The sequence below is a fragment of the Plectrocnemia conspersa genome, unplaced genomic scaffold (assembly GCF_051122295.1).
Source record: "Plectrocnemia conspersa isolate PC_06_02 unplaced genomic scaffold, ASM5112229v1 ptg000008l, whole genome shotgun sequence".
Taxonomy (NCBI): domain Eukaryota; kingdom Metazoa; phylum Arthropoda; class Insecta; order Trichoptera; family Polycentropodidae; genus Plectrocnemia; species Plectrocnemia conspersa.
In genome coordinates, this window is record NW_028277172.1 from 10,025,499 (window position 1) to 10,053,211 (window position 27,713).

Consider the following 27,713-nt stretch of genomic DNA (forward strand, 5'->3'; position numbering starts at 1 on the left):
ACCTGCAATGATTTGGATAATAAGACTATTCATTTTTAATCTTAATCTATAATATACATCACATTTTTTTTAAGTATAGTAAATTGATATATTTTTGCTTTATTCGCTTTTTTAGCTTCTTAATTGATGTTTGCATTCCAATATTTCAGAGGCATAAATTGCAATTGCATAGATTCATAGTCCGCTTGAAACAGAATACTTAAATCGGTAAATACTTCTGTGTGATAAAGCACACAGTTATCAATTTCATAATCAAAATTAAGCAATGTTTTTGTTCTAAAAATAAGCATGAAATGATATTTTTATATACTAAATGGTAATCTTATTTTTACCATATTTTTAATTATCTTTTTAGATAATCGATATTAAGCTAAGATCAAAACAAGATTTACTTACTAAACTATTTGTAAGCTTGCTGGTGTAATTAAAAAAAAGTCATTTTAAAAAATATTTATTTAAAATTTATATATGTTTTTTAAAAACCCTTAATTTTTTAGTAAAAATCAGTAGTTATTTTAGAACGTTCTGAATGTATAAATGTGATTAAATTTATGTAATGAATTATGTTCTTAGCTTGCAAGATTACAAACTGCTACATTTTGAAATTAACTTCATAACAAAAAACTTATCTACAAAATGTTCTTCTGTAAAAAAAACTTTCAAGTTCTAAGCTTAAACTCTACCACTTTGACTGAATTGATTTACCCATTTCAATATTTTTTTAATTACAAATATCTACATATAGATATAAAAAAACTAAGCTCACTGTTCTTATATGTAAACCACTTGAGTCAATTACATCAACATCTTTACTAAATAAAATTTTGACTCGTTCGAATTTGGTGTTTAAAAATTAGATTAAACTGTTAATTTAATATATAAGGTAATCCATAAATTAATGTTAATTTTTTTAAGTTAAGTTTTAACAGTCAGTATGAGTACATATTTTGTTATTCCGATAATTTAAAAATGTTGACTCTAAAATTTATGATGACAGAAGTTTTTTAAAACAAATCGGTAACTAGTGTCACTAAAAATATTGTTGAATGGTAGGTGATTCATTAGATAAACGTCAATGTCAAAGTTGGTGTAAAGAAAATTGAACAGAAAATTACGATATCAAATAAATCTAAGATAGACAATGATTTCCTGGCTGCAGAAATGGAAGCAAATCTTACTTAAACTATCCGACTAAATATGGTCCAATTTAATACTACATAAACACATTTAGATGATTGGGAAGGCCGGAATACAGTAAGACAGAGACTTGTGTATGGTTATCCGCATATCACAAGAGCTTCTAGATCTTGAAGTTAAGTCACTTTTTCTTCATTTGATAACCAAAAATGTACGACAACAATTGTCGTCGAAGTTAGTGCATTACGAAACTCTTAATTCTGACCAAACAATAACAGCAAGCTTCTAGTGTGATCATCTGGATTGTGAACACAAGAAAGTAGTTGTACTACACGAGAAAAGAAAATAGTTCTACTACACGATAACACTCGAAAACTTCATGGAGCGAAATTGCTTCGATAAAATCAATGAACTTAGCTGGAAGGTTTTATCTCATCCACCTTATTCTACAGACCTTTCTCCTTCTGACTACCACTTATGTTAATAGATGTACCGTTTTAAAATGCAGACAATGTAAAAAAGAGCCCACCGAAATATTTTGGATCAAATATGTTATGCTATTAGAATTAAAAATGCTCGAGATGTGGAGCTATGTGATATCTTTAATAAAATTATATTTTAAGCGAAAAAGGTAAAATAAGTTGTTAAATATGACTTTTCTGTTCCAAAATTAAAACAACATTATTTTCCTTACATAATATTAAATAAATATAAAAGATTTTAACCTACATTTTCTTTAAAAGTAATAGTAATAAATAGTTAATCAAATAATATATTGATTTCTTAAAAATAACCTTTTAGCGATTTTTTTTTTTATATAAATTTATATTATTTTATATCAACTAGAATAATTATATATATACATGTATAAAATAGAAGATATATTTTTATATAATCAATTAAATATATTGTAAATAGTTTATTTCTATAAAATAATCAGAATAATAATAGCAATTTTAAATAAATATTAAATATATTTTTCTTAGTTTTTATAGTACTTTTATATATTGTATTTTTAAAATTGGTATGATTAAATATTTAGAGCCTAATAACCTAATAAATTTAATTTTTTTAAGATTTGTATAAAATGTCTATTTTCTCAATTATTTAACAAGAATATAATTGTAATGTTTGTATTTTTAATAACATGAAATTTATAAATATTCACCTTTAATCGCAACTTTTTGGCTGCCATTATATATTTTTGTCAAGTTTTTTTTCTGATACGAAGAATGCTGTACTTTGACTAGTTTTAAATTCGCTACATTATATATTTTTTATTATTATTTTTTCGATAAATAAATAATTCAAATTTGTTGAAGCAAAATATCTAATAAAAAAGATATTGTGATGCTAATTTAATATTTTATTTTTAATATTTCTAAAATATACTAAAATTATCATAAATATTTTAGGAAAATATTATATTTAATTCTAATATTTTAATAAAAAAAATAGATATGTTCGAATTTATAATTAGAAAATATATAATTAATTGAAATAAAAATGCATTTTTTCTCATAAATGTATGTATTTTATAATCAATAATTTTATTATACAAATAATTAAAACAAATATATAATTTAAACTTATTTTATAAAATATATCATTGAAAAACACGAGTAATTATATTTTTACAAATAGTTTTTTTATATAATAGTAACAATTTATACAATATTATAAATATGTACAGCATTCAACTTATTTATTATTATAAATTTAATATTTATATAATCACAATAAAATATTCTACCATAAAAAAATTGACAGCCAAAAAGTTACACCATTTAACGTCAATCGAATATATCAATTTATCAGCGCATCGACAACAATAAAAATTCAACAAACAATCCATTGCCATTTTAATTTATTCGCGTATAAAATTTATATCAAATGCAAATTCAATTACTGGCATCGTTACGCAGTCAATGCATATTGATTCAGTTCAGAAATGGACCGATAAAAAGCGGTCCAGCGGCTGCCTTCGTCCGCTCACGTCAAATAGGGAGGATTGCGCTTGTCCGAGATAACGATTGAGGGCCGTGGCGCTTCAATCAAGGCGCATATATACACACGCGGGATTATAGGGTATGTAGGTATACATACCAAAAAGGGTATCGTTTCAAAAATGGCATTTTCCCCCGCATAATTGGCATTAACAAAGAGCCGCGCCGTCTCGCGCACATCCAATTCGATAATCAACCGTCATGACCTCTCTGCGCGAAGGGATCATGAAGGGTCCATTGTTGCCTCTAAACACTTACCCGTGTGCAAGAAGAGGTGGTTCTTGAGGTTGGTATGCTTGGAGAACCCCCTGGAGCAGATGTGGCACTTGTGAGGCCAGGAGCCGCTGTGCACGTACATATGTGATTTGAGGTCTCCGGGAGTTGGGAAAGATTTGGCACAAAGACTGCATTTATGTGGTTTTTCCTGAAAAAATAAAATAAAGCAACATTAATAAGTATATTCAAAATAATAAGCATATATAGTTTTAGCCAAAGAAAGACACTAAATATATGCCAAGACTCAAGTATATACGTATCTATAATATAATTTTATAATTTAGTAATATAGAAAAAAATAGTATATTATGAAATTGTAATAATACATTAGAAAGCAATTACGCAATTCGCATTATGTGTGTTGTTAATTTATTTACCTATACTATTTTTTTTCCTGCAAGCCTCAGCTTTTGCAGCTCAAAGTATTGTTATTCAATACAGAAAATACGTTAAAATACAATAAACAATCATTTATTTAATACATAATCTCAAAAGCTTATATGTCGTAGTCCTCCAAAAAACTCAAATATAAAACTTTTTTCAAAATTGTTCGTTTCCTCAGTATAAAAAAATACTAAAATTTTACGTTATGCAATTATTTAGTAACAGTCAAGTTATTTTTATTCATTTTTAATGATACATTTAATAGTAATAAATTTGTTATTAATTTTAATGCTCTTTAATACGTTGATTTATTTAATGTCAGCTACGAGGAGCTGGTCCGGTTTGTATACCTTAATTTTAATAATTTATGCTTTTCTTTATTTTTTATTATGTAATATATTTTTTGCGTATTATAATATTTTAATTTTTTCTGTATAATAATTTTTAGCTTCTGCTTTAATTTAAATATTTTTTTTTAAATATAAGCTTAAATTCCACAAACCACATTTTTACATCACATATGTTATAATTTTTCATACAATGATTCTTAAGTTTATGAAAAAAATGTTAATATTAATTGTTAATTGTTATGTTTTTCAGTTTTATATTCATTAAAATTAATTTTTATTATCTAAAAACACAAATTATAAATCATATATACAATTTACTATAAATTATGCTATAATTCAATTGTATATATTTAATTAATTAAATTTTTTTATTAAGAATTACTGTGTACATGTTTTTCAATCTCAGCAAAGTAAGTGCTTTAAATAAAAACTTATTCTTATTTACATTAAAAATAAGTTTGTTTTTTATAAAAATTACAACTTTTTTTTTTATTATTATACATAGAGAAGTTTTAATGTTGAACTTATTATAAGCCCATATACTCTTTTCTACGAAATATATATTACAGAGAATTTTTTCTTTTTCCTTGATTTGTTTTTTAATACATTTTTCTAACAAGCATTTAATCGCATTTATTTTATAATAACCAATACATTTTTTTTATTTTTATTAAAATATATTATTTAAATTACAAGAATAAAATATTATAAAAAACGTAAAGCTATAAAATGTTATTGATATTGCGACACGCGCTATTATTATCAACAGATGTACCAACAGAAGCATTCATTTGCATCTAATAACCACATTCAAACTAAGTTTGAGTCAATTTATCGAGCACGCCATCCATTGGACTCGAAGTAGAAAAAATAAATCGAAAAACTACCCACACCATGCAATTTATAAAATTATCCACGGTATAAAAGTAACACAATTTAATACATATACACACACGACCGTATATTACTACGATACGTTTGATTTATGATTGTTTATACAGGTCGTGTTGCATTATTAGTATAAGCCCTAAGGACAGACCATGGATAATTAGTTTTAGACGGTTGCTGTACGATTGAAACCATTTGTATTATTATTACGTGTGTATGTATTATATAATATATGAACACCTATGAATATATTGACAATTTTTTTTATTTGCTATCAATAATGTGAGTCATTGCTAACACACATTTAGTGACACATTTCAAACTGTTCTCACGGTTAAGCACTATTTTATAGATCAGTGAAATTTGCTATATGACAAACTTGCTTTTTGCTAACGATTATTATCCAATAAGGAACAGAACTCTGTCCATATATTACACCTGTTCGGTTAAAGATTGGCAAACTTTTACTTTATTTTTAATTTAAATAAAATAAATATCTTAGGCTATAATCGACGCAATCAACTTTCGCGTAATCTGCTCATTAGTTGTAAGAAAGATGTTGCAGAACCGCATACCGCAAACAACCTGATTCTAGCACTACTTCGATAATATATTTAGATCAATATGGATCTAAATGTTTTAATTAAATTATTTATTAAAATTAAAATAGCATATTAAAATTGTTTTACATGTTTTACTTTTAGTTGTAAATAAAAATAACAACAACAATACAAATCAAATTTAGTTCAGATAAAATTTAAACATGCTAATAAAAGTATTTTTTTAACACATTAGTTTGTGTGAATTCAATGACCCGTAAATAGCAATTATATATTAATAAGCTCTGATTGCGGTATTAACAAAGTTTCATTCAGGTTTCATAACACCCCGCGCGTTCAACTCTCTTCGACACAAACGTAAATATTAGTATTTAATGTATTTTGATTAAGTATATATACATATATTTTAATTTTATATTATTTAAAAATATAAATTTAATAGTTAACTGTTCTTAATTAATTACATATATTTATATGAACTTTCCAGGCAAGAATTACAGTTGTAAAAAAATGCTGTTTCCGTCCTACCCCGCGCGTTTATATCACTCTAGTACATTTCGGTTGCAAGCTATAAATCTCCGCCATAGAGCCATATGTCACTGTTGAGAAAATATTTGCTTTCGACCGTATATCTTAGCGCGTAATCTCGGATCGGAACGGTAAAACTCATTTTTCTAAGCGACTAATTAATTTTGTAGCACTCACCACGAAACTATTCCCATTAGAATGTTTTTAGATCGTAGCCGAACATACATCAACGCTTCGGCTTTTTTATATATATTCTAAATTTATACTTGTTCCGATTTAGTTGTGTCTCTTGCCTAATTTACGATTTGTAGCCAGATCTGGTATACGTACGTATATATACTATATATATAAAAGCGGTTTTCCTTGTAGATATTGTGCTTTAGTATCGAAGATGTCTATTGATTAATTGTTTCCTATTTAGTATTCTCGGCTCCCGCACTTTCCACATTTAGCCCTCGAGCCATCTTTACGTATTTATTATTCCACTTGTCTATCCGCCGAGGCTTCGATAAGGCGACTTTTTATTCTTCTTCTTAATGCTCCCGTATGTGTTCGACCATTTTTATCACTCCATTAAAAGCTTATTACTATGCACATATTCATAGCTGTTGTATTTCGTACTAAAATTGATATACACCATTTTACGTTGTGGTATTAATTAAATTTTATTGTTATTACCTACATATATGTTTTATTATTATTATTATGATCTGTAAAATATGAATGATTCAAAGCGAATGTTAAATGAAAGTCATTAGGTGTTAATATAAAATGACGAAACGAAACAAACGGATTTAACAATGCAGTTTCTCATTAATATTATTCAGGGGAAATCCTTTTAATATGTTTATGTTTTAGTTCTTTCTTATAAATTTAATTAAAAACAAATAGACAACGAAAAACATTATCTGATATTTTCTTTTAATGTATCTGCACATATGTACACCTTTTTTCAGTTTATACTAGAGAAAATTTTAAGAGATCATTTATATCTAACTTTCACTTATATTGTTATAGAGATTGTGAGTCTGTTATAATATGTATGTGATTGAGTGTCATCTATAAATGATATAGCTGATGTTTTTGAACAAATAAAATATCGGAAACTACTACTGCAGCTTGTTTATATAAATAAACTGTATACGACTATTATATTTGTGTTTGTCTTATGCTTCCGACTTATACTTCGTTCTTTATATGAGTTTAATTAAATTTGATTAGTTATTATCGATCATTTTTTATTGTTTGTTCGAAAGACGGCGCTAATCTTGCCGCTCGGGGTCAATCAACTGACCGGTTTGATTAGCGCCGGTATTTGAGACAGTTTTTTTTCTTCATCTTATATTACGAGGACCCGCCCGATTTTTGATTCTTTTTTCCGGTGACTATACACAACGCCATAATGGTCGAAGCTTGCGTGCTGATTGAGGTGGATCGTAAAGAAAAAGGTGATTGATTCGGAATGATCAATAAACTGGTTTGGAGCTATCAATCGACAGGTTGCCTAATATACAGTAACGTCATTTGCATACATCAAGAGACTTTGACGGCAGGTGTATAATCATAGTTTTAAATCATTGCCCCGTCAAAGAATGTGCCCTCATGTCAAGTGGTGTCTACAAAGACTGTTATGATCTCGACGATCAGCGTTTCTGGCCAACATTGTGTAGAAAGTGTACCATATCATTACAATATAAATATTACAGCATGCGCCGTTTAGAGCCATGATATACGATCTTACATTACCGTTAAATTTATAAATCATGTTATCATTACCAAATTTGTATATTATATACATTTTTTAGCGATCCATGTTTAACAAATATTTTAAATTAACATGCTTGATGTATTTCAGTACCACTCTATAGCAATTAACACGTCTACCTCGATAAAGACCGTCATAAAACTAAGGAATCTCTATCACTAATCTAGCTACATCGATATCGTCTTAAAATTAATTAATCACTCGTAGATGATCGCCGTCTTTCTTGTGCATTTGTATGTTAAATTTGGTATAAATTCAACACTCGGCGAAGTCATTAATTAAGTTTTTTTTAGTATTTTAACGATTCGGGCAGCACAGTCGTAAAGTATTTTCCCACGTATGTGTGATATGAAAATATAATAGGAATGAACAAACTCGACTTCCTGTTAAATTATGTGCTAAAATTTTATTTCTATATGATGCTTTTTAATTTTATTTCTATGTATTAATAATGCAAAGAATACCATTAAAATCATTGGACTGATTTAATGAAACGCTTATAATAGTTTGTTTTTCTAAAGATTGGTAAGTATTACAAATTAATATTATAATTAAATAACGTAATAAAAATACTGAATATAACTAAAATTACATTAACATATGTTAATACATTGTTATAATTTAGTATTAAACCTTAAAATAACTACACTAATATAATACATACTTGTTAATAATTTATATTATGGGTTTGCTAAATCACATTTAGATTTACTTCTAATTACGATGAAACACAGCGTTCATGGTCATCTTTGTTATTAATCAAAACCTTTAATTTGGTTGATATGGAATACGAAAGTCCATTTTCTCTTCACGACCAGATTTTTTTCCAAACTACATTCTGAAAGGATGCAAGTCTGATATTTTGAACCCTCTTCAATTTATATTTAATTTAATTTTGAGATCCTCCTGTTTTCCAGAGTTCACCCCGATTAATAAAAAGGGTGTCAAGTCTCACATTGACAATTACAGACCAATAGCGTTGATTTCAGCACCTTCAAAATTATTAGAAATTGTATTGCATAAATGCATATTTAATCATTGCAAACGTATGCTTCTTGAGCAGCAACATGGTTTCCGTCAATCTCGATCCACTGTCACTAATCTTATCTTTTCTTCTAACTCGAATGCTTTTTCAAGATCATTGGATTTTGAAAAGGCATTCGATAAAGTTAATCATGCTTTACTTGTAAAAAAATTATCAAATTTTGGCTTTTCTGAAGGTCTTATAAGCCTGTTCTCAAATTACTTAAACATAAAATATCAGTTCATCAAGTATAAAAACTCTTTTTAGAACGATATAAGACCTCTACTGGAGTACCTCAAGGATCCAACTTGGCTCCATTGCTGTTTTTATTGTTCATTAATGACATAAAACAACAATTCATCATTCATTTTTTTTATTCTCTGCAAATGACTTGAAAATTTTCAAGAAAGAGTAGTCTATTTCGGATTCCATCTCAATTCTTTGTGAAAGTGGGCTTGCTATAACAAATTGCCTTTCAGTATAAAGAAATGTCACACAATTTCATTATCAAGGTCATTGATGCCGGTAAAATATTCCTACTATTTCGGCGGATATATTCTAGACAGGTCTTCTTTTACTAAGGATTTAGTTGTGACTTTCGAAAAACGTTAGCACATTGCAGAGATCATTAAAAATGCTCGGCTTTATCTTAAGAAATGCGCACTACACAAGGAATACTTTAGTATTGCGCACTTTTTATGATGCTCTAGTCCGCAACATACTAGAAACTAGCTCTATTGTTTTGATTCCAGGCGTAATGAGTCAATGTAAAAAATTGAAACTAGAAAAAGTGCAGCGTAAATTTCTTCGATTTTTGTACTTGAAGGAATACGGGTATTATCCGTTCTTGTTTCTTTGTCAACTCGCTGAAGTGTTTATATAATCAAACACTTCTGTAAATTGCTCAAAGGCATCGTAGAAAATCCTTCGGTAGCTCGAAATGTGGGCTGCGGAAAGTGGTTATAGTTCTCGGTCGCGTCCACTGTTCTTGATTATTATTAGTCTAGAACTGGAGCACTTGCCAACTCTTCTCTGGCAAAGGCGGTTCGTCTGCTCAATACTGTGCATAGAGATATTTTCATTTTCTCATCCACACATGGGGTTTTGGTTTAATTCATGTGGGACAATACATAACATATTTTTTTTAAATATGTATCTAAAATATCAAAAAAAAAATTATTTGAATTAATGTAAATTTAATAATTCCATAAATTTTTATATCATTCTTCGCATAAATAATTTTACGTCTTCAACAATACTATTTATCACATTACGCTCTGTGCCCTAGGAAGAGTGACCGAACGTGTGTGTGCCTTTTTTATAAATACGTATGATTTCCATCACAAAGTGCGATCGTGGGAAACCAACAGGTAAGCACCCGAAACACACACACATAAAGAAAAATAAGAACAATGGCTAATTATCATCGTGGCCAGTCTCGGAGCAAACGCAGGTGCAAATTTCAACATAGATAACCATCCGAAGCACTTAACACAATGCCTCCGCTTTGGTGCATCTCTCTGACCAGGAGGAAAAGGAACCATTGTGGAAATTCGTTGTGGGAAAAATCCTACTACCACAACCATGCGATAATCGTGCGAACAGACTCTTCAGTATGCCACGGTACGTTACCTTCGGTCTTGATATTATTACATACTTCTGGGAATATGACGAGATATCTCGGAAAGATCGTCTTACCCGGTATCCGTGACACCACATGGAGATGAAGACTGTCCAACCTGATTGGTACATCATACGTATGCATATATGCGTTTCATTACATTGCAAATGCAACCGTGTGAACGATGATACTCTGAACTGTAATATAGCTCACCCCAGTTAGGTTATGATAATTAGATGTGATCGACGAAGCGAATAAGTTATTGTGTATATCGCCACCCTTCCGAAGAAACGCTACTTGACTTTCGTGTGAATTTCTTATTCTTAAGGACTCACGGTGTGTCTGGGTGACCTCTTTAATAAACGTGTAACGCACAGGTGTGGAATATTTTACTTTATAGTTGCACGCCTTAGTTACTTCGGTATAATAAATGCACTGATTTTTAGTTGCCTTTTACATCAATTATTTGATAGTGTGGGGTGCATATGAAATTTTAATAATATATAAAATTGTGATTAATTCAGACGCGCCATTTTTTCTATATTTACATACATACATTTCATTAAGAGTATACAAATATAACCGCATTCAATATGACTTTAAATGAAATTAAATGCGTCACATGTGATAAGATTTAATAATAATCACTTTTTCTTGTAATATTTTTTATGAATTATTTTATTTATCATGCTAATTGTATATGCACATTATGAAACATAATAAGTTGTAGTTAGATCATCTAGAAAGGAGCTGCAATTATTGTTTTTAACGTATTATATTTCAGTCAATGATTCTTTGTTGTTACCATGTGTTTATTTTATTAAAAGTTTATCTTTGTATTTATGTTGATTGTATCATAAAAGCGCAATTGAAACACTTGCTCTATATAGCTTGTAGAGGCATAAATCGAACATAATGATAGCTTCTTAGGTTCACAAGGGGAGGTCAAGCATCCGTGACCGCTTTATAAAGAAATATTTCTTCAGTCTGAACTTTAAAACCTCGACACCGTGAAGCACACATGCTCATTTCCCATAACGACCCACCCGCACACAAAAAATGACCTATTACATCATAAATGTGAATAGATAGATTAGATATGATTAAAATGTAAGGATTCGTTCTTTACCATCTTAATTACATATAGGTTATAAATAAACGATTTCTATAGTATATTGAGTAATAAACGGTTTATGTTAATAATTTTAAACAAACATTCTGATCTTTAAATATGTATATAATCTAATGCGCAATTATTTAAGTGGTAACAATAGATACAATGAAAGTGCGACAAATGCGCACTGTCGCGCGTAATGATAAGTTACGGAATTTCTCATATAAGTCGTCACGGGGGCCAAGTCCATGGGGTCCCCTTGTCGCGATGACCACACAAAGGTCTCCGTCGCGCCCTGACCTTAAACCCATAAGACGCGTAATTTGTTTAATGCCTTCTTTCCTCGTCATTGTCGGCCGTGGGAAAGCACGCTTCGGTAGGCTCAGACGTTAACCCGTGGGTGATATCACTGGGTGGGGGATTTTTAAGTGTTTTAATTTATACTGCCAGTCTGTTTTTTAGAGACTGCTTTTTGGGTATTGTCCGCGACAACAAACAGCCATTAATTTGTGAGAAAAAACGCCAAAGTGCTACAATTAAGACATGGACTTATGTGGAGTGTAATTCGTTGATTGTTTGTTGGAAAAGTTTGGGAGCTTGTGGCCCGTCGAACGAGCATGGAAATGACAGCTGATATGACAAAGTGACAAGCGGAAAAACGTCGAATTGATCGACGTTAAAAATGTGACGTCGATATCTTAAACCGGAGGTTTAAGATATTAACGTTATGATCGTATTATTCATATTAATACTATATCCGTATTAAATTTAATTATTATACCTGACAAGAATATTGTTAGTTTTTGCCAAAAGAAAAAAATGCGAAATTATATTATTATTTGTTATTTTTTTTATTTTTTGTAAATAAGTTTTAAATAATATAAAATATATATACTAATAACGTATATTATTATAGTGTCAGAAAAATAAATACAAATTGACAACAATCTATTAGATAATTATTTTTTATTTATAAATGTTTAATTTTTCAATAAAACTATTTTTAATTTTAATTTGTATTATTGTTTAAGTTATATTAAGACTTGTAAGACATATTGAAAAAACTTACAGATTGATTAAGAAATCTTAATATATTTTTATGGACTTTTTAATTCAGCTACAAAAAAACAGAATCATATATTTTATATATAAATATATTGTGTATAGTCCTATAACACAATATATAAATTTTTACTAGGATTACATGATAGCAATTTATTGCCATACAAATTCAAGCATTGGATTTTTCACGGCTTGCTATTTTTAAATTATAAATTATTATGTAAAAACATTTATAATTATAATTTTGACACATAACTTTATACATACATATATGCATTATTTTGCTAAGATTATACAGAATATATATATATATATATATATATATATATATATATATATATATATATATATATATATATATATATATATATATATATATATATATATATATATATATATATATATATATATATATATATATTAATATATATATATATATATATATATATATATATATATATATATATATATATATATATTTTAATTTACGCCTAATTTATTACCACATATAATAAATTATTTATGAGCTGAAGTAGCTCATTATTCGATAATTTTTAAAAACTAATATGTATTACCTAGCTCGATTTTAATTAATAATCATGTTATTTATCCGTGAGATTAGGAAAATCTAAGACAACCTAATCTATGATGATCGATTGGAATTATAATTATATAAAAATTACTATTTTTGATCTCTCATACATAATAAAAAAAATAAAAACACTAAGGTCCATATGAGATTTGAACTCAGGACTTTTATATCTATAATCAGTGATTTATTCCACTCGTCTCTATTATACTGACTATTAATTTTACTTTATACTAATGTAACAGAGTGATCATGTTTAATCTGAATGAAATAACGAATATGTCATAGCATAAATCGAAAAATATAATTGGGTAAAAATACTCATACTAAGCAAAAAATATGGGTTTAAAATACAAAATATTATGTGTTAAACTTTTTGCGATAATTTGGACTAAAACTATTTTTATTAATAATTGTTACGTTTTTCTTGATCAAATTTAAATTTCAATTTTCAATTCATCGTGTTTTTTATATTCTCTACAATACAATTAGTAATCGTAAAACTGTGTAACGCATATTAATCAAATAAAATAAAATGGTTAGGAGTCACTGACTTACTTTAACCCTTTAAATGCCAGCGACTTTTAGTGAGTCACTTGCTATCTCTTTTTTTAATTAAATATAAAATACTTGGTTTACTGCTGAATAATTGAGCTAGTACAATAATCTTTAATAATTATTAAAAAAATATTTTTTTAAAAACTCGTAAACTTGTTTTAAAAACATAATTTGTTTAAACAAATAATCGCTGGCGTTTAAGTGGGTAAAAAAATTAATATAAGTTAGAGGTTTGTTTGTTTAACGCGTTTATTTCAGCATAAAATATGGGTTGATGAAGAGAAAGGCCAAGATGCGAATAATATTAAAAAAATATTGAAAATGTTTTATTATTATTATTCGCATAAATAAATACGTTAGAGTAAAAACGCAGTTTATAGTGTTTATGTGTGTGGGTTTTTTTTATTGTGAATCGCACCAATTTGTGCACACGGTACTGAAAGTGTTAAATTTATTAATTTAAAAGATCGTCATGATAATTTTAAATATAAAACTTACTTGGGAATAAATTAAAAAAATACAAATGATTCAGAATTTTTTTTTTAAAAAATAAGTCATTTAAAAAAAATAACGATACAACCTAAAAAAGCTTATTGCACAATGGTATTGATTCAATATGTGTCCATTTTTAGCGAATAGTTACATAATAACTTTAATTGTGTTTTAATATAAAACCAGAACATTTAATTAAATAATTATATTTAAAAATGTTTACAATAAAAATATATTTTCCAAAATAATGGACCTAAAAAAATATTTTTTACACATATAATTATAACAAGATAAACTAGTATATAAATCAACATCCATGTAATATCGATTAAAAATTCCTTTCGGAGCCAAGTTTGAAAAGGTATTTACCGTACAGATATTCGAGTTTTAACTTTACCGGTACACTGGTGGTTGAAAAAAATCCAACTCAAACTAAGCGCGAGATACAAATCGGACAATGAGCGTTTAAGAGAAAAAAGGAACCGGCTGCGAACAGAAGCCGACGCGAGGCAATAATATAGACGTGAAAATGCAAGCTACCACATTGAAATAGCTAACTGAGGCAAGAGAGCCGATATTGATAAGAAAATGAATAATCGACTGTCAAGTATGGGGCATTCCTTTTCGTTGCTCAGTTGACGATTGTCATCGCGGTCAGCCCGGACGGCGTCGATCGGGAACGAGCTATAGGGAGATAAGACAGGATTCTGCATTACCCGCATGTGCGTGTTCATTAATTATGATGTGATATGAGTGTTTTATATGCGCGGGTCCATATGTCACGAGAAGAGGTCGGTATGCGATCGTGACGAGCTTTGAATGTTCGTTAGACATCTCACGAAGTTAATAAAGATCTCACAAATCTCAACATCTTAATTAATGCAAAAATTTAAGAAAAAATATTTTTTTAAATGGAGCAATTACATATTTATGTTGCTGTAAATAATAAATCAAGCATTAATTTACCCTTTAATATTGTAAAAAACACTATACCTATTAATTTTCTAATAAACTTGTTTTTCTAGTTGTTTAAGTAAGCATACTAATGTTAATGAGATATAGGATTATGCTCAAGATTATAATTATTCTGACAAAATTTATGGAATGTATAAAATTTATAATAAAAAAATGTTGCAAAATAACTTATCTATGATAATAACAAACATTTAAGACACCGCTTCGCTACTTGATTTAGCTAAAAACAACTTTGTTCGAATTCTAAATCATTTAATAAAATGTTAATTAATTAAAAGGCAGCTGAATCTGCGATTTATGACCGCCGACCGCGTAATAAATTATTCATTCTTCCGCAAGTGAGCAGTGGCAGTGGTACAGATAGGCATTATGCAACTCTCGACCTCCAAACATGCCTTCAAGTACGGTCGTGCACACTGTAGCTGTCAATACGGCACATCGACCGATGCAAGTCTAATGGCCTTCCTACGACCGCTAGGCCAAGACAGGATACATGACGTCGAACAAATAATGTGCCGAAGAACATCTCTTGTGTGCTGCTGCTGCTACTACTGCTGCTTCTGCAGCCGGAGGAATCGATAATATGCATCCGTCCGTCTGTCGTTGTCAGATAGCTGAGATGAGACAATACCATGGCTAGTTGACAAGACTACATCACTCTTCGGGCCTTGGAGATTTTCGCATTCATTCTGTTCGGCTCAGACCATTCAGAAATTCCGTACGTCTATTTTCAATGAAAATCAACGGCACTGACGTACGGTAATGTATTGCCATTTTGTTCTGTGAAATATACGCGCGTTGTACAAATTACGTTTCAACGCCATAAGATATGTTTGCATATTGAATAAACGAATTTGTAGATCTGTTCTTGAAGCAATTTTCTTGACTTTATTTTTATTTAATTTTATAATTGAGCTACTATAATTTCCCGATTATATTTTTGCTTTTTGTAAAATTACTCTTTAATTTCAGTAGTATTATATTTGTTCTAACTTTTCGTCATTCATTATTTAGGATAATTAGCATTAATTGCATTTTCATGATTGTATATAATATTCCAATTACATTTTAACGTCATAATATATGTTTTTCTGTTAAACATACAAATTTCTTAAATCAAGGTAATTTTTTTATTAATTTAAAAATTCAGCTACCGATATTCTCAAATGATAAAACAATAATATTTCAGTTACATGTATAGTAGTATATAAAGTAACTTAAATTATCGGTAGAATTATACTTTCATTTGAAATTCATATTCTTTAATTATTATCAATATAGAATATTTTTTCCACACAGATAAAATACCACACGTATTTTTAACAAATAATGTCATGTGCTTAAATCGATTCGATTTAATTTTTTTTGACTACTGCTTATGACAAAATTCTCAAAAATTAGCATTAACTGAATTTTTATAATTTTTATATTAGTAAAAAACATGTTTAACGTCATAAGATATGTTTTATGTTTTAAATAAAAATTTCTTAAATAAGGCATTTTTTATTTTATTTTTTCATTAATTTAAAAATTTAGCTACTTATATTTCTGAAATAATAAAACTTAAATATTTTACTCATTGTATAGAAACAACTCAATTTAGAGGTAAAATTATACTTTTATTTGAGGTTCATATCATATTTTTAGAACAATTCGATTTATTTTATTTTACTATTGCTTAAAAAAATTCTCTAAAATCAATTGCTTATATTAGATAAAAAAAAAAGCAGTTTTAATCATCTTAACGTATGTTTTTTATGTTCAATAAACGAATTTCTTAAGTTAAGGCAATTATTTTATTTTATTTTTTATTAATTTAAAAATTCAGCAACTGATTTTTCTCAAATGAGAAACAATAATATTTTAGTCATATTTGTTATAAAAAATAACTTAATTTATATGTGGAATTATACTTTGATCGAGTTTTATATTTTGTAATAAATACTAATGTACAAAATTTTGGCAACAAGGATTGATGTATAATATTGGTTTTTTCACAAATATGTTTTTAGATCTTGTCGATTTTATCTTTTTTGACTATTGCTTTAAGAAAATTCATTTAAATTAGCTTTAACTGCATTTAATTATGGCAATTTTTTTATTTAATTTTTATTTATTAAAAAATTCAGCAAAATTTGAATTTTGCTATTAGTTTCATATTTTGCAAAAAATATAAATGTGCAAGATTCTTTGCCACAAAGATTGTAATTACAAGTATTTTCACAAATAATGGCATGTTTTTAGATCCAGTCGATTTTATTTTTTGGACTAATGCTTTGACAAAATTCTATAAAATCAACTTTAACTGATTTTTTAATGATTAATAATAAAAAAATAACATGTTTTACTGTCATAATATATGTTTAATAAACAAACATTTTTAATTAAATCAATATAATTATTTATTTATTTAATTTAAAAATTCAGCTACTGATATTTTCATAAGATACAACTCTTATACAGAGTTTTCAATTATTCCTAGCTTTAAACTATTCGAATATTGCATAAAAAATGGATATAGTATTTTAATATTCCAATATTTTTTTTCAGTCTTTAGCGATATTGATTTATTTAAGCAATTAGTCCAAAAAATCAATTAATTTCCTATAAAATAATATTTAGTGAATTAATTTACACACATTTCATAATTTTCTGATTCATTTTAATTTCTTTTTAAAGTATGGTTTTATAATTATTTTTGATATTATTTATTTTTAATATGTTATATTGCATTTATAGTAAATTATAGAAAAAAACAGTGCTTCTCAATGTTTCATTGCTTTAATTATTTTTACTACATTTTTGTATTAGTATATTTTAATAATTTTTTAAACACTTTTTTAATATTAAATTTTGTTAATTTAATTCACATATTTATTATATAGTACTCTGCTTTTGTAGATTTTTTAAATGAATACAGAGGCTTTTAATATATTTTATAAAATGAATATAAAATATTTTTAATGGTAATTTATTTAATTTATTGCTATTACTTTCTATATAAATCATTACAATGTAAATAATTTATTATTACCTTAGCTATATATGTAAATATATAACTATCTGGGGTACCTCAAAACAGTGAAAGATCGACCACCATACATGTACGGCGATACTCCTCAAAGGGTAATAATTATTTTAATTAATCATTAAAAACTTTCAAATTTATTGAAAATTTTGTATTTGATAAAATATGCATAACACTTATTCACATACTTTTATATCAGGAGCCAAACTTAGTTTGAAAATGTATATAATATATAAAATAACAACCCCTATTTTTTTCATAAATATACCTACGTGCTATATAAAGGTTGATTTTCAATTTAGCACATAAATCAGATTTTTATTATTCCAGCACAGCTATAAAAAAAGTTTAAAAATAATTTAATAACAATAAACTGTAAATGGAACCCACACATTAAATATGTATATATACATTACTGCGATTAGAAAAATAATAAATATGTAAAAGCACGCATTTTTGTAGAAAAAAGAAAACTTAAGAGTCACTTTGCTATAAAATGTTTCATATATCATAGACTAACATAACTTATAAAAAAATATGTTTATACTCGTATATACATATATTTTCAATGGGTATGTTTTATAAGCGTTAATTTTCACTAAAATTTCACAAAAATCAAATCTAAATTGATACAACTGAAAACATATATTTTGAATTTTTTCTTTGTGCCAAAAAAAGTTCTATATATCTACATTTTAACAGCGTTATAAATATAATAATATAATGAAATTCAACCATGTTGCAAATATTAACGGAATATAATATATTGGATTAGATCCTTGGAGTAAAGATAACAATACGATTAAAATAGTTAGTTACTAAATCATTTTTCTAATATCGTAATTACCAAAGAGCACGCGTAGCAATCCAGATTCCTAGGTGTGCCGCAACCGCAATGAGCTATATTGCAACTCTTAGTAAACTATTAGTACTGGCCGGGGTCGAGAGCTCTGGGGGCAAACCGAGAGCACACTTTGAGACATCATAATTACTCTTTATAAAATGTGGTGTTGAGCACGCGAACGTGTGAGTATTAAGTGTTATTACATGGTGAAAAAAAGCTCCACGCCAAGGATCACGGTTTGAGAACACGCTGCAAGAGGAAGGCCTTTAACCACTAAGCACCGGCCGCGTTTTAATATGCCTGTGTGTGTGTTTTCATTTCGTCTCGTATCAATTACGGTCCAGGGCAGTCTCTTTGCGGAGAGAAGGAAGATGGTGTGATACGTCGACGAGAGATGGTGCGTGACCGACGTGACTTGGAGCGACGTGATACTGAAGCAATCGGTATGAAAATCTGTGAGGGATACCGTTGCGGAATTTGCGTCTGAAGGTCGTCCTTGAAATATGAACCATATATGTAAATTTAATAGTATTGTTCTCATGACTAGTATATCATATATTGAATTCACTTTATTATTTATTTTCTTATGTCGAACCTATTTAGGCCAATTTAATATGGGACCGCCCTCGTAGTATGCAAATTTTCCCTGAAGTATGATAATGTCCAGTACTATATATAGAAGAAGTCAATACATTGTAGCACATGCAGTCTTATAACAAGAATGAAGTATAGTTCTTGCTCTTTTTTTCAAATCGATCAAAAAGCAACTGACTCAACGCTCGATACGCGTCAGATAAGAGTCAAAGTTGGAGAGCGAACGGGTTGTTGTCGGGGTCCGAAGGGACCTCGCTGACAGATGGACAAAAGGCTATCAGATCAGGACTATCCTTGAGAAGGAGAGCTATCGTCTTGCCTGCCCACTTGCATATGCCGGCTGCCAAGAGGGCACAATATGGCCAAGGGGACACATGTCGCCCACCGCGGTCCAGCCGACGGCAATAATTTTCATGGCATCCACCATGGGGGCGGATATGGGAAAATAAACCGTTGGTCAGTAATAAATCCCGAGAGTCCGTCGAATCCCCGACAAATCGCCAATGCGACGATTAATCGCGCGACGTATGCTAATGAAGCGTGAGTTATGGTCAGGAGAGGGTTAAGCGTTTGTTGAAACGGTGAGTCATTGTGAAGTATGATTTATTTTGTAATATGGAATTATTTCGTCTTAATCAATCGATGATGAATCGAACTTGAATTGATTGATATTACAGTATTTTTTTAACAAATGACATTCATTCATACTGAGCATATGTAGATGATGACTAAATACAATATAAAACATGGCTGTTTGTATGGTTTCAATAAATTGATATAAAGCAAATTATCATACATAAAACTAGTATTTAAAATTATTTTTTACGTCTAAGAAATGGTATACTAAGCTCAGACAAACATAAACAAACAATTAGAGTAGTTAAACATAAGCTAACTTAACTAAAAAAATATCAAATGGTAAAAATTAAAATTAATCAGATTAAAACAAAGTAAATTATATTTACAAAACTTGGACAAGCTTTGTAATCTATTTTCTAAAGTTCATTGGATAGTAGTACAAAATATAAAAAATGCAATACCGATAATATTGTATAAAATGAAATACCGGTAGTACCGAAAAACAGGCTTAGAACTACTAAAACGACAATGCTCATATTGTTGAAAGCAGAAGCGGATAATAAAATAATATTCATTGATATTCATTACGTATTTTTTTTTCTATTATTTACAGTGTTTATAACATTTTTTTCTAATAACCACAATAAGCTTTCACAGGCTGATGCAAATTTATTTTGCATCTCTAGTGAGCGATGTTTAGAGATTATCTGATCAATAAGATTTAATTGAAATTGTAAAAAAAAAACAATTCATTTCCATATGAAATTATAATTAATAATAATTACTTACTAACATACTCATTATTATTTTCCTAGCAAATAATATATTGCTTATTATGACGCATTTAATTTTGACCCTCTTTCGTATGATTATTTCCGGTAAATTATTTCTTTGAAATATAATACATAGGCACTTGGTTTCGTTGAGTTTCAAATTAAGTTAATTATAAGTTATTAAATTGACTATTGAGTCTTCATAATCTGATTCAATTTATTCGATTTACTCTCCCGTTAAAGATGTTTTATATTTATCCCTTATAATCAATTTATATTTTTTTTATTATTACTACAATTTTCGTCGGCACCTGTTGGCAATTTATTGCTTAGCCAATGTCGCTATAAAAAGTGCTATATTATTTGACAGGTTTTTCACGCCGAGTCAAATAGTCCATAGTCGTCGTTAATCCCCAACAAAAGAAAGCTCTCGCAAGCTGCAAGCAACAAAGAGTGGTCATTACGGATAAGACAAGCAGTTACAACGAAGACAAATCAAGCAGGTGCTATCGTATAAAGCCCGATGTGCGCCACCATGGGCGCTCAACAACACCATGGTCAGAATTTACAATTTGACGAGAAAAAAACACGATTGTATACATAAAAAAGTGGAGTGGATAATGACGCCTCTATAACGGCACGAGCCGCTTGCAAGTTTTTTTTTTCGAGGTAAAAAAAACGCATGTGTAACATGCTATATAATATTATAAAAATCGATGAAGTTTTGCGATCGCTGACTAACGACTCTCGTCGAAGAAGCCACAGGAAGAAAATGTGTTTGGTATTCTGTTGCGTGCCACTGGACATGTGCAATTCATAATTTACATTCGATGTAATTGATACGCGTATATATATGAATACATTTTTTAAGTATATCTTATCATATAAAATTATATATTACACTAAAAAAATAATAATAAAATTCGTTAATATACTTTTCGTGAATATTAGAAATGATTGTAACATTGCTATCATGATAAATATTGATTTACTTATTATTTTTAACAACCATGTATTTATTTTAAGTCCAATGATTAATAATAAAGTACAGCAATATACTTTAACAAGAATATGATAATTTAATTTATATGTAAAATTTTACTGCAATTTAAGCTACTTTTTCTTAAAAAAATACTAAAAAGGCATTTTTAATTGCATGTTTATGATTAAATAATTATTAACTTTACGACACATTTTTTTAATAATGTGTGCAATTTTTAAATGTTTTCAATAAAAATAACTAAAGATAGAATAAATCATAATAAATAGAAAGAATCTTACTATTACTTTCTTTCAATTAATTTAAATATTAATAATCCTTTCTGTATAGCTATAGTTGTATAATGATATTTATTTGTGTATTGTTTATGTATTTGTTACAAAGTGTTTTTTTATTCTTTTTAATAATTTAACTGAAGAAGACAAATAATTTTGTAAAATTTATTAACATGATATGCTTATCTTAAATCTATCATGTTTTATTAGTGAAATATATAATTTATTAAAATGTTTGTTAAAAAATATTGCATTGACATTTTTATTAAATATTTGTGACCAGAAATCACATTAATCATATGTTTTACAAGTAGTTTTAAACCAAATAAATTTGCTTATGCAAAGATAACCATAATATATAATTATAGACTTTCATTTACAGTTCTATATATTATATAAAGTAAAAATAGACGTTGTGAACTTCGACGTATTAACGAGCTCTGACATTGAATTATAGTTATTATCCGCAGTTATCTCACCACCGCCGTGCTATTATCGCCTAATTGTTAATTAAACATACAAATGGCGATAATTTAAACACATGGAAACATAGTAGCGAATAAAATCTCGACAATCCGGTACTGTTTTATGGCCGGCGTCATAAGTCTCGGGGTGGAAGCTCGCTGATTTCTATCTAGGCGCTAACGAACAAATGTAATGGTCTCATTTGACGCCAATTTATGGTCACACTTAATGGCAAGTCCGAAATTTATTACGTCGGCGGTCCCTGTGAAACGTTTTATTCGGTTCTTGTTGCGCTTCGACAATCCGTCTTGGGGAGAACGCCAATAAAGAATTCCTCGGCCGTGACAATGAGGGCAAAAAGTGACAAGTGCCGATTTGGTCGGCGGCGATTCGGAGAAGACTATGGGAATTGGAGGCTGTGTAAACAAGAAAAAGAATCGTGCCAACCAAAAATGCTATAATTTCGATTTAATGAGTGATTCAAAAGTGAGTTGGCGCTTATGAAATGTCGGACCTTAACATAATTTCATTGTTATTGTTTGACTTTTTGATTCGAATCTGCTGATGGCAATTGCTCTTAGCACCTTTCAATTTTTCAATTAAAAGTGAAAAATACATATACGTATTTAAATTTTAATATGTTAAATGATAACATATTAGATAATTTCATAGATTTTTAATTTTTTAAAAACATAGCAATGATTCCTCAAAATAAAGAGAGAATATATTATAATTTATAATATATCTACTGAATTTTGCCACCTACACAAAACACAATTTAACAAAAACATATAAAAAGGCAACAAAATTTATTATTATCATTATGAAAAAAAATATAGAAACACATATGTCGCGGTGGTTGCCGACGTACAAATTATGTTTCCTTTTTTTTGGGCATTCATCATTATGCCCCGCTAACAATGTGCTCCTTTAAAAAATATTTAGGCTCTTTTTAAGCACCGTCTTTGAGTTATGTTATTGGACGATAATGTGTGAAGCGAATTAAGTATGCATTTACAATATTTTTTATTTGTATTAAATAGCAATTTGTATTTTTTAATATTATTTTATTTATAATATTTTTTATCGTCTTATATATATTATATATTGGTAGCTACTTTAAAACGCTTCCTTGTAAAATTAGCGTTAATTAAATCGAATCTCGTCACAGATTTTCGCAACGCACCACAAGGCGAAGCGGATTGCTAAAGCTAAAATTGCTTAATGGTGTGACGACTATCGTGCGCAACATTTAATATATTTCAATCGCTTACAAGTCGAAGTTCAAGTTGAAGGGTAACTAGTATTCAAGATAGGTTTCGCGCCAGTAAATTAACAATCAATGCGAAACGATTTTATTGTGATATTGCAAATTAGAGTACTTGCTGGGTGATATTGCAAAACTAGAGTACTTGCATAATTTTATTTTATTAAAAATAAAAATAAATAAATATTTTTAAATATAATATAATAGCTTAAGTAAGTAGAAACTAGGTTAAATATTTATAAATTAGAATAATTAAATATAAATAAGTACTGCATTGTATAAAATGAGTTTCTCATTATTTATAATTTTAGTGTGAGAATAACTTATTTATAATATATATTAATGTGTGCATATTTATTTTTATGAAACACTTCGACTCTCACTACAAAAAATGCTCAAAATAAATCTAGATCTATGAATGATGAGGCAATAAATCTTTTCCTTTATTATCTCTCAACATTAGTCGAACTAAGGCGATCATAGCAAAAAGATTACCAACACAAACCATTTCACTATTCTTGAACAAAAAAATCATGATGTATTCACACATCATTACTAGAAAAGGCAATCTGCTCACGTATGTTTTATAAATTTGGCTTAAATACTCACTTTTATGTGCGTCATTCTGTGATAGTATAGGTTCGAGGAGGCTGTAAATCTCTTCCCACAGTGCTGGCACTGGTGAGGCTTCTCCCCCGAATGAATCCTCCTGTGGGTGTTTAGGCTGCTAGAAGTACTGAAACCTTTGTTGCAAACCATACACACGTGCGGTTTTTCTCCTGTTGAATAAAATGTAAACGATGATGCATTGTAATATATATTTATGCACAATAAATCTTTAATGTTTGCGCTATTATTTATGTGCTGCGTTATTATCATTAAATAGTGTTTACCAGCTAGACTATGTGCTAAAATATATAATGGGTAAAACTTACTAAGCTGAGGGTATTAAAAATATATATATATTTACATAATATATAATTTTGCATTATACAATTTTAACTGCATCTAAACCTAAATAAGATTTGCAGCAATTTGATTTGTTCAGCATAAATATATCTAATCAATACACAATACCTAATAAAATTATGCAACAGATATAAAATAATTAATAAAACAGAGATTTAACTCTCATAGTTGTTTTACCATAAGTTTGCAAATTTAGCTGTTTTTCTGCATCTGATTAGATTAAATACTAAAAAAAATATTGAAATTTTATAATTTATTATGTATTATATCATATTAACTTTGTTTAAAATTGAATTTTAAGCTCTTGATTTTAAATATAATTTTTTAATTATAAAAAATATAATTATGATATAAAAATCGCTAGTATCCTAATAAAAACACTATATTAATTATGCTAATATAAATAATTTATTTTATAAACATATATTAATAATTATCTATAGTACATTTTACCATATTTTTCGACAAATTATAATATGTAACCTAATATAATATTTTGATAAAATTAAAGATGATTACCTTTTTGTAATTTTAAAAGTGTAAATCAGATTAATAAGCATACTATTCAACCCAGTAATTAGATTATACTACTTTTAAATCATAATTTTACTGACTGAAACCAGAAAAAAAGAGACAATATTGCCTTTTTTAGACCGGAAAGTATCTTACCTGTTATGTCAAATATATAAGAAAAATTACTATTAAAAAGAATAAATCCATTAATAGAGAAACATAATCATTTAGCAAATCATCAATTTGGCTTTAGAAATAAACACTGCAATAGAGCAACTGCATAGGTTGACAAAATACATGCTTTATGTTATTTATATAGAGGAAGTCTTCTTATGTGTTTTTTTTCCTTCTCGAAGCGCCTAATTGGTGGGAGAAATATTTTTGGCATCATCAGGAGATTTTTATTTTTTATTTAATTAATTTTTTCTTTTACTAATTAAATTATCATTTAATTTTTTAAAGTGCGAATTACAAAACTATCTGTGCAATGTAAAAGACGTGTACATAAAAAATGAAAAAACTCCTGATGATGCCAAAAATATTTTAGCGAAATATAGACTGAAACTCCAAGGAAAAACGCGATCTAAATCATGTAATTATAATATGTATATATATATATATTTATTTATTTATATATAAATCTTAAAAAAATTTTATTGCCCAAATAGATTTTAATAAAAAAAATGTCACATCATAAAAAAATTTGAACGATAAAAATGATAAAATTATGTTAGATGGTGCATACTTACAAATAACTATTCTATAACAATAAAAAAACTAAAGACAGATTAGAAACCATCGTATAACTTTACATTTAAACCATGCTATTTTATCTCTCTAATATAAATTAAAAGTTGCTCTATAGTTATTATTGTATCTAATACTATTAAAAGTAATGGTTTTTAATCATCTCATATGCGATTATGCGACTTATATTTAGCATGTATGAATTAAAAATATATGTCTAATATAAAATGCATAAATTTGTACCTGTATGCGTTCTCATATGCCTCTTCAGCAACGATGGCCTGTCAAAAGCTTTCCCACACACTTCGCAAGGTAACAAAGCTCTCTCTCCTCTCAGTGGTCTAGCTTTGGGCGATCTTTGAACTCCAATAGCAGTCTCCAGGATATCTCCGGAGGTACTGGCGGCCGAAGAAGCCAAAGAATCTCCCGATATTGATTTGTGTTCATCTTCAGTCCCACTAGGAGGCGATATGGGCAAAAGGGTCCTCGACAGCAACGACATAGACAAGTCCAGTGGCGAATCTGCAACGTAATTGACAAAGAAAATTTATTCAACAATCATCATGCTCGACGTGCGTCCATTGACATGCTATGCGTGCGAGGAAATGTTATTCTGCTTTTAACCAACAGTAACGTAACGGAATGGAGTTTTTCCATTGAAAAATTCCGGATTTTTTACTGTGATCTTTTAGCCATCCAACTCCTCTTCGTTCTATTGATTCTTTTCATAGTTGAAAGGGGTCTCGGCGTGGACAAAAGGTCCAATCTGCGGTGACTTATTCCCGGAATGGTGATCGGTAAAAATCGGACGGAAAAACAGTGAGGGGTGTCGCGTCTGATTGCGGCAAAAACTCGTTTCGCCACTAATGGACAATTTAGTTCCGAATTACATGGACAAAGGGACTTAGGTATTATCTTTTTATGATGTAAAAAAATCGAGAATTTACTCAAGTATATGTATTGGTACCGTTGTTTGGATATTGGATATTGCACGTCCAAATTTTATTATTATTTTATTAATTTTATATCTGATGCTAACGATCAATTTTATGACCACAATATATCCTAACTTACAATAAGCTTAATAAAATATTTAAATAGTTTTGTTAAAAAAAATATTTTAAAAATGATAGTAGAATGATGTTAATAATCCACAAAATACATATATTTTATAATATATAAATACAAAAATGCAATCAGTACCACACATTCACACAAAAATCTGTAACATACTCTACAGACATTATAATCATAATGTGTTACTTCCCTTAAAACAGCCAATATTCTAAATCCTTTAAAAAAAAAACAGGAAGATATAATAATCTTTACA

The 27,713-nt window shown here is 28.4% G+C and overlaps 1 protein-coding gene across 1 annotated transcript in view; it reads right to left on the reverse strand.

The window, feature by feature from the left end:
- LOC148232923 (uncharacterized) overlaps window positions 1-27,713 on the reverse strand; it is a 164,374-nt gene that overhangs the window by 60,745 nt on the left and 75,916 nt on the right. The window contains exons 3-5 of the mRNA XM_088189863.1: window positions 26,627-26,905; window positions 24,764-24,933; window positions 3,402-3,567 (exon numbers count right to left, since the gene is read on the reverse strand). Of these exons, the coding sequence (XP_088045989.1) occupies window positions 3,402-3,567; window positions 24,764-24,933; window positions 26,627-26,905 (615 nt within the window). The remainder of the gene's footprint in view (window positions 1-3,401; window positions 3,568-24,763; window positions 24,934-26,626; window positions 26,906-27,713) is intronic.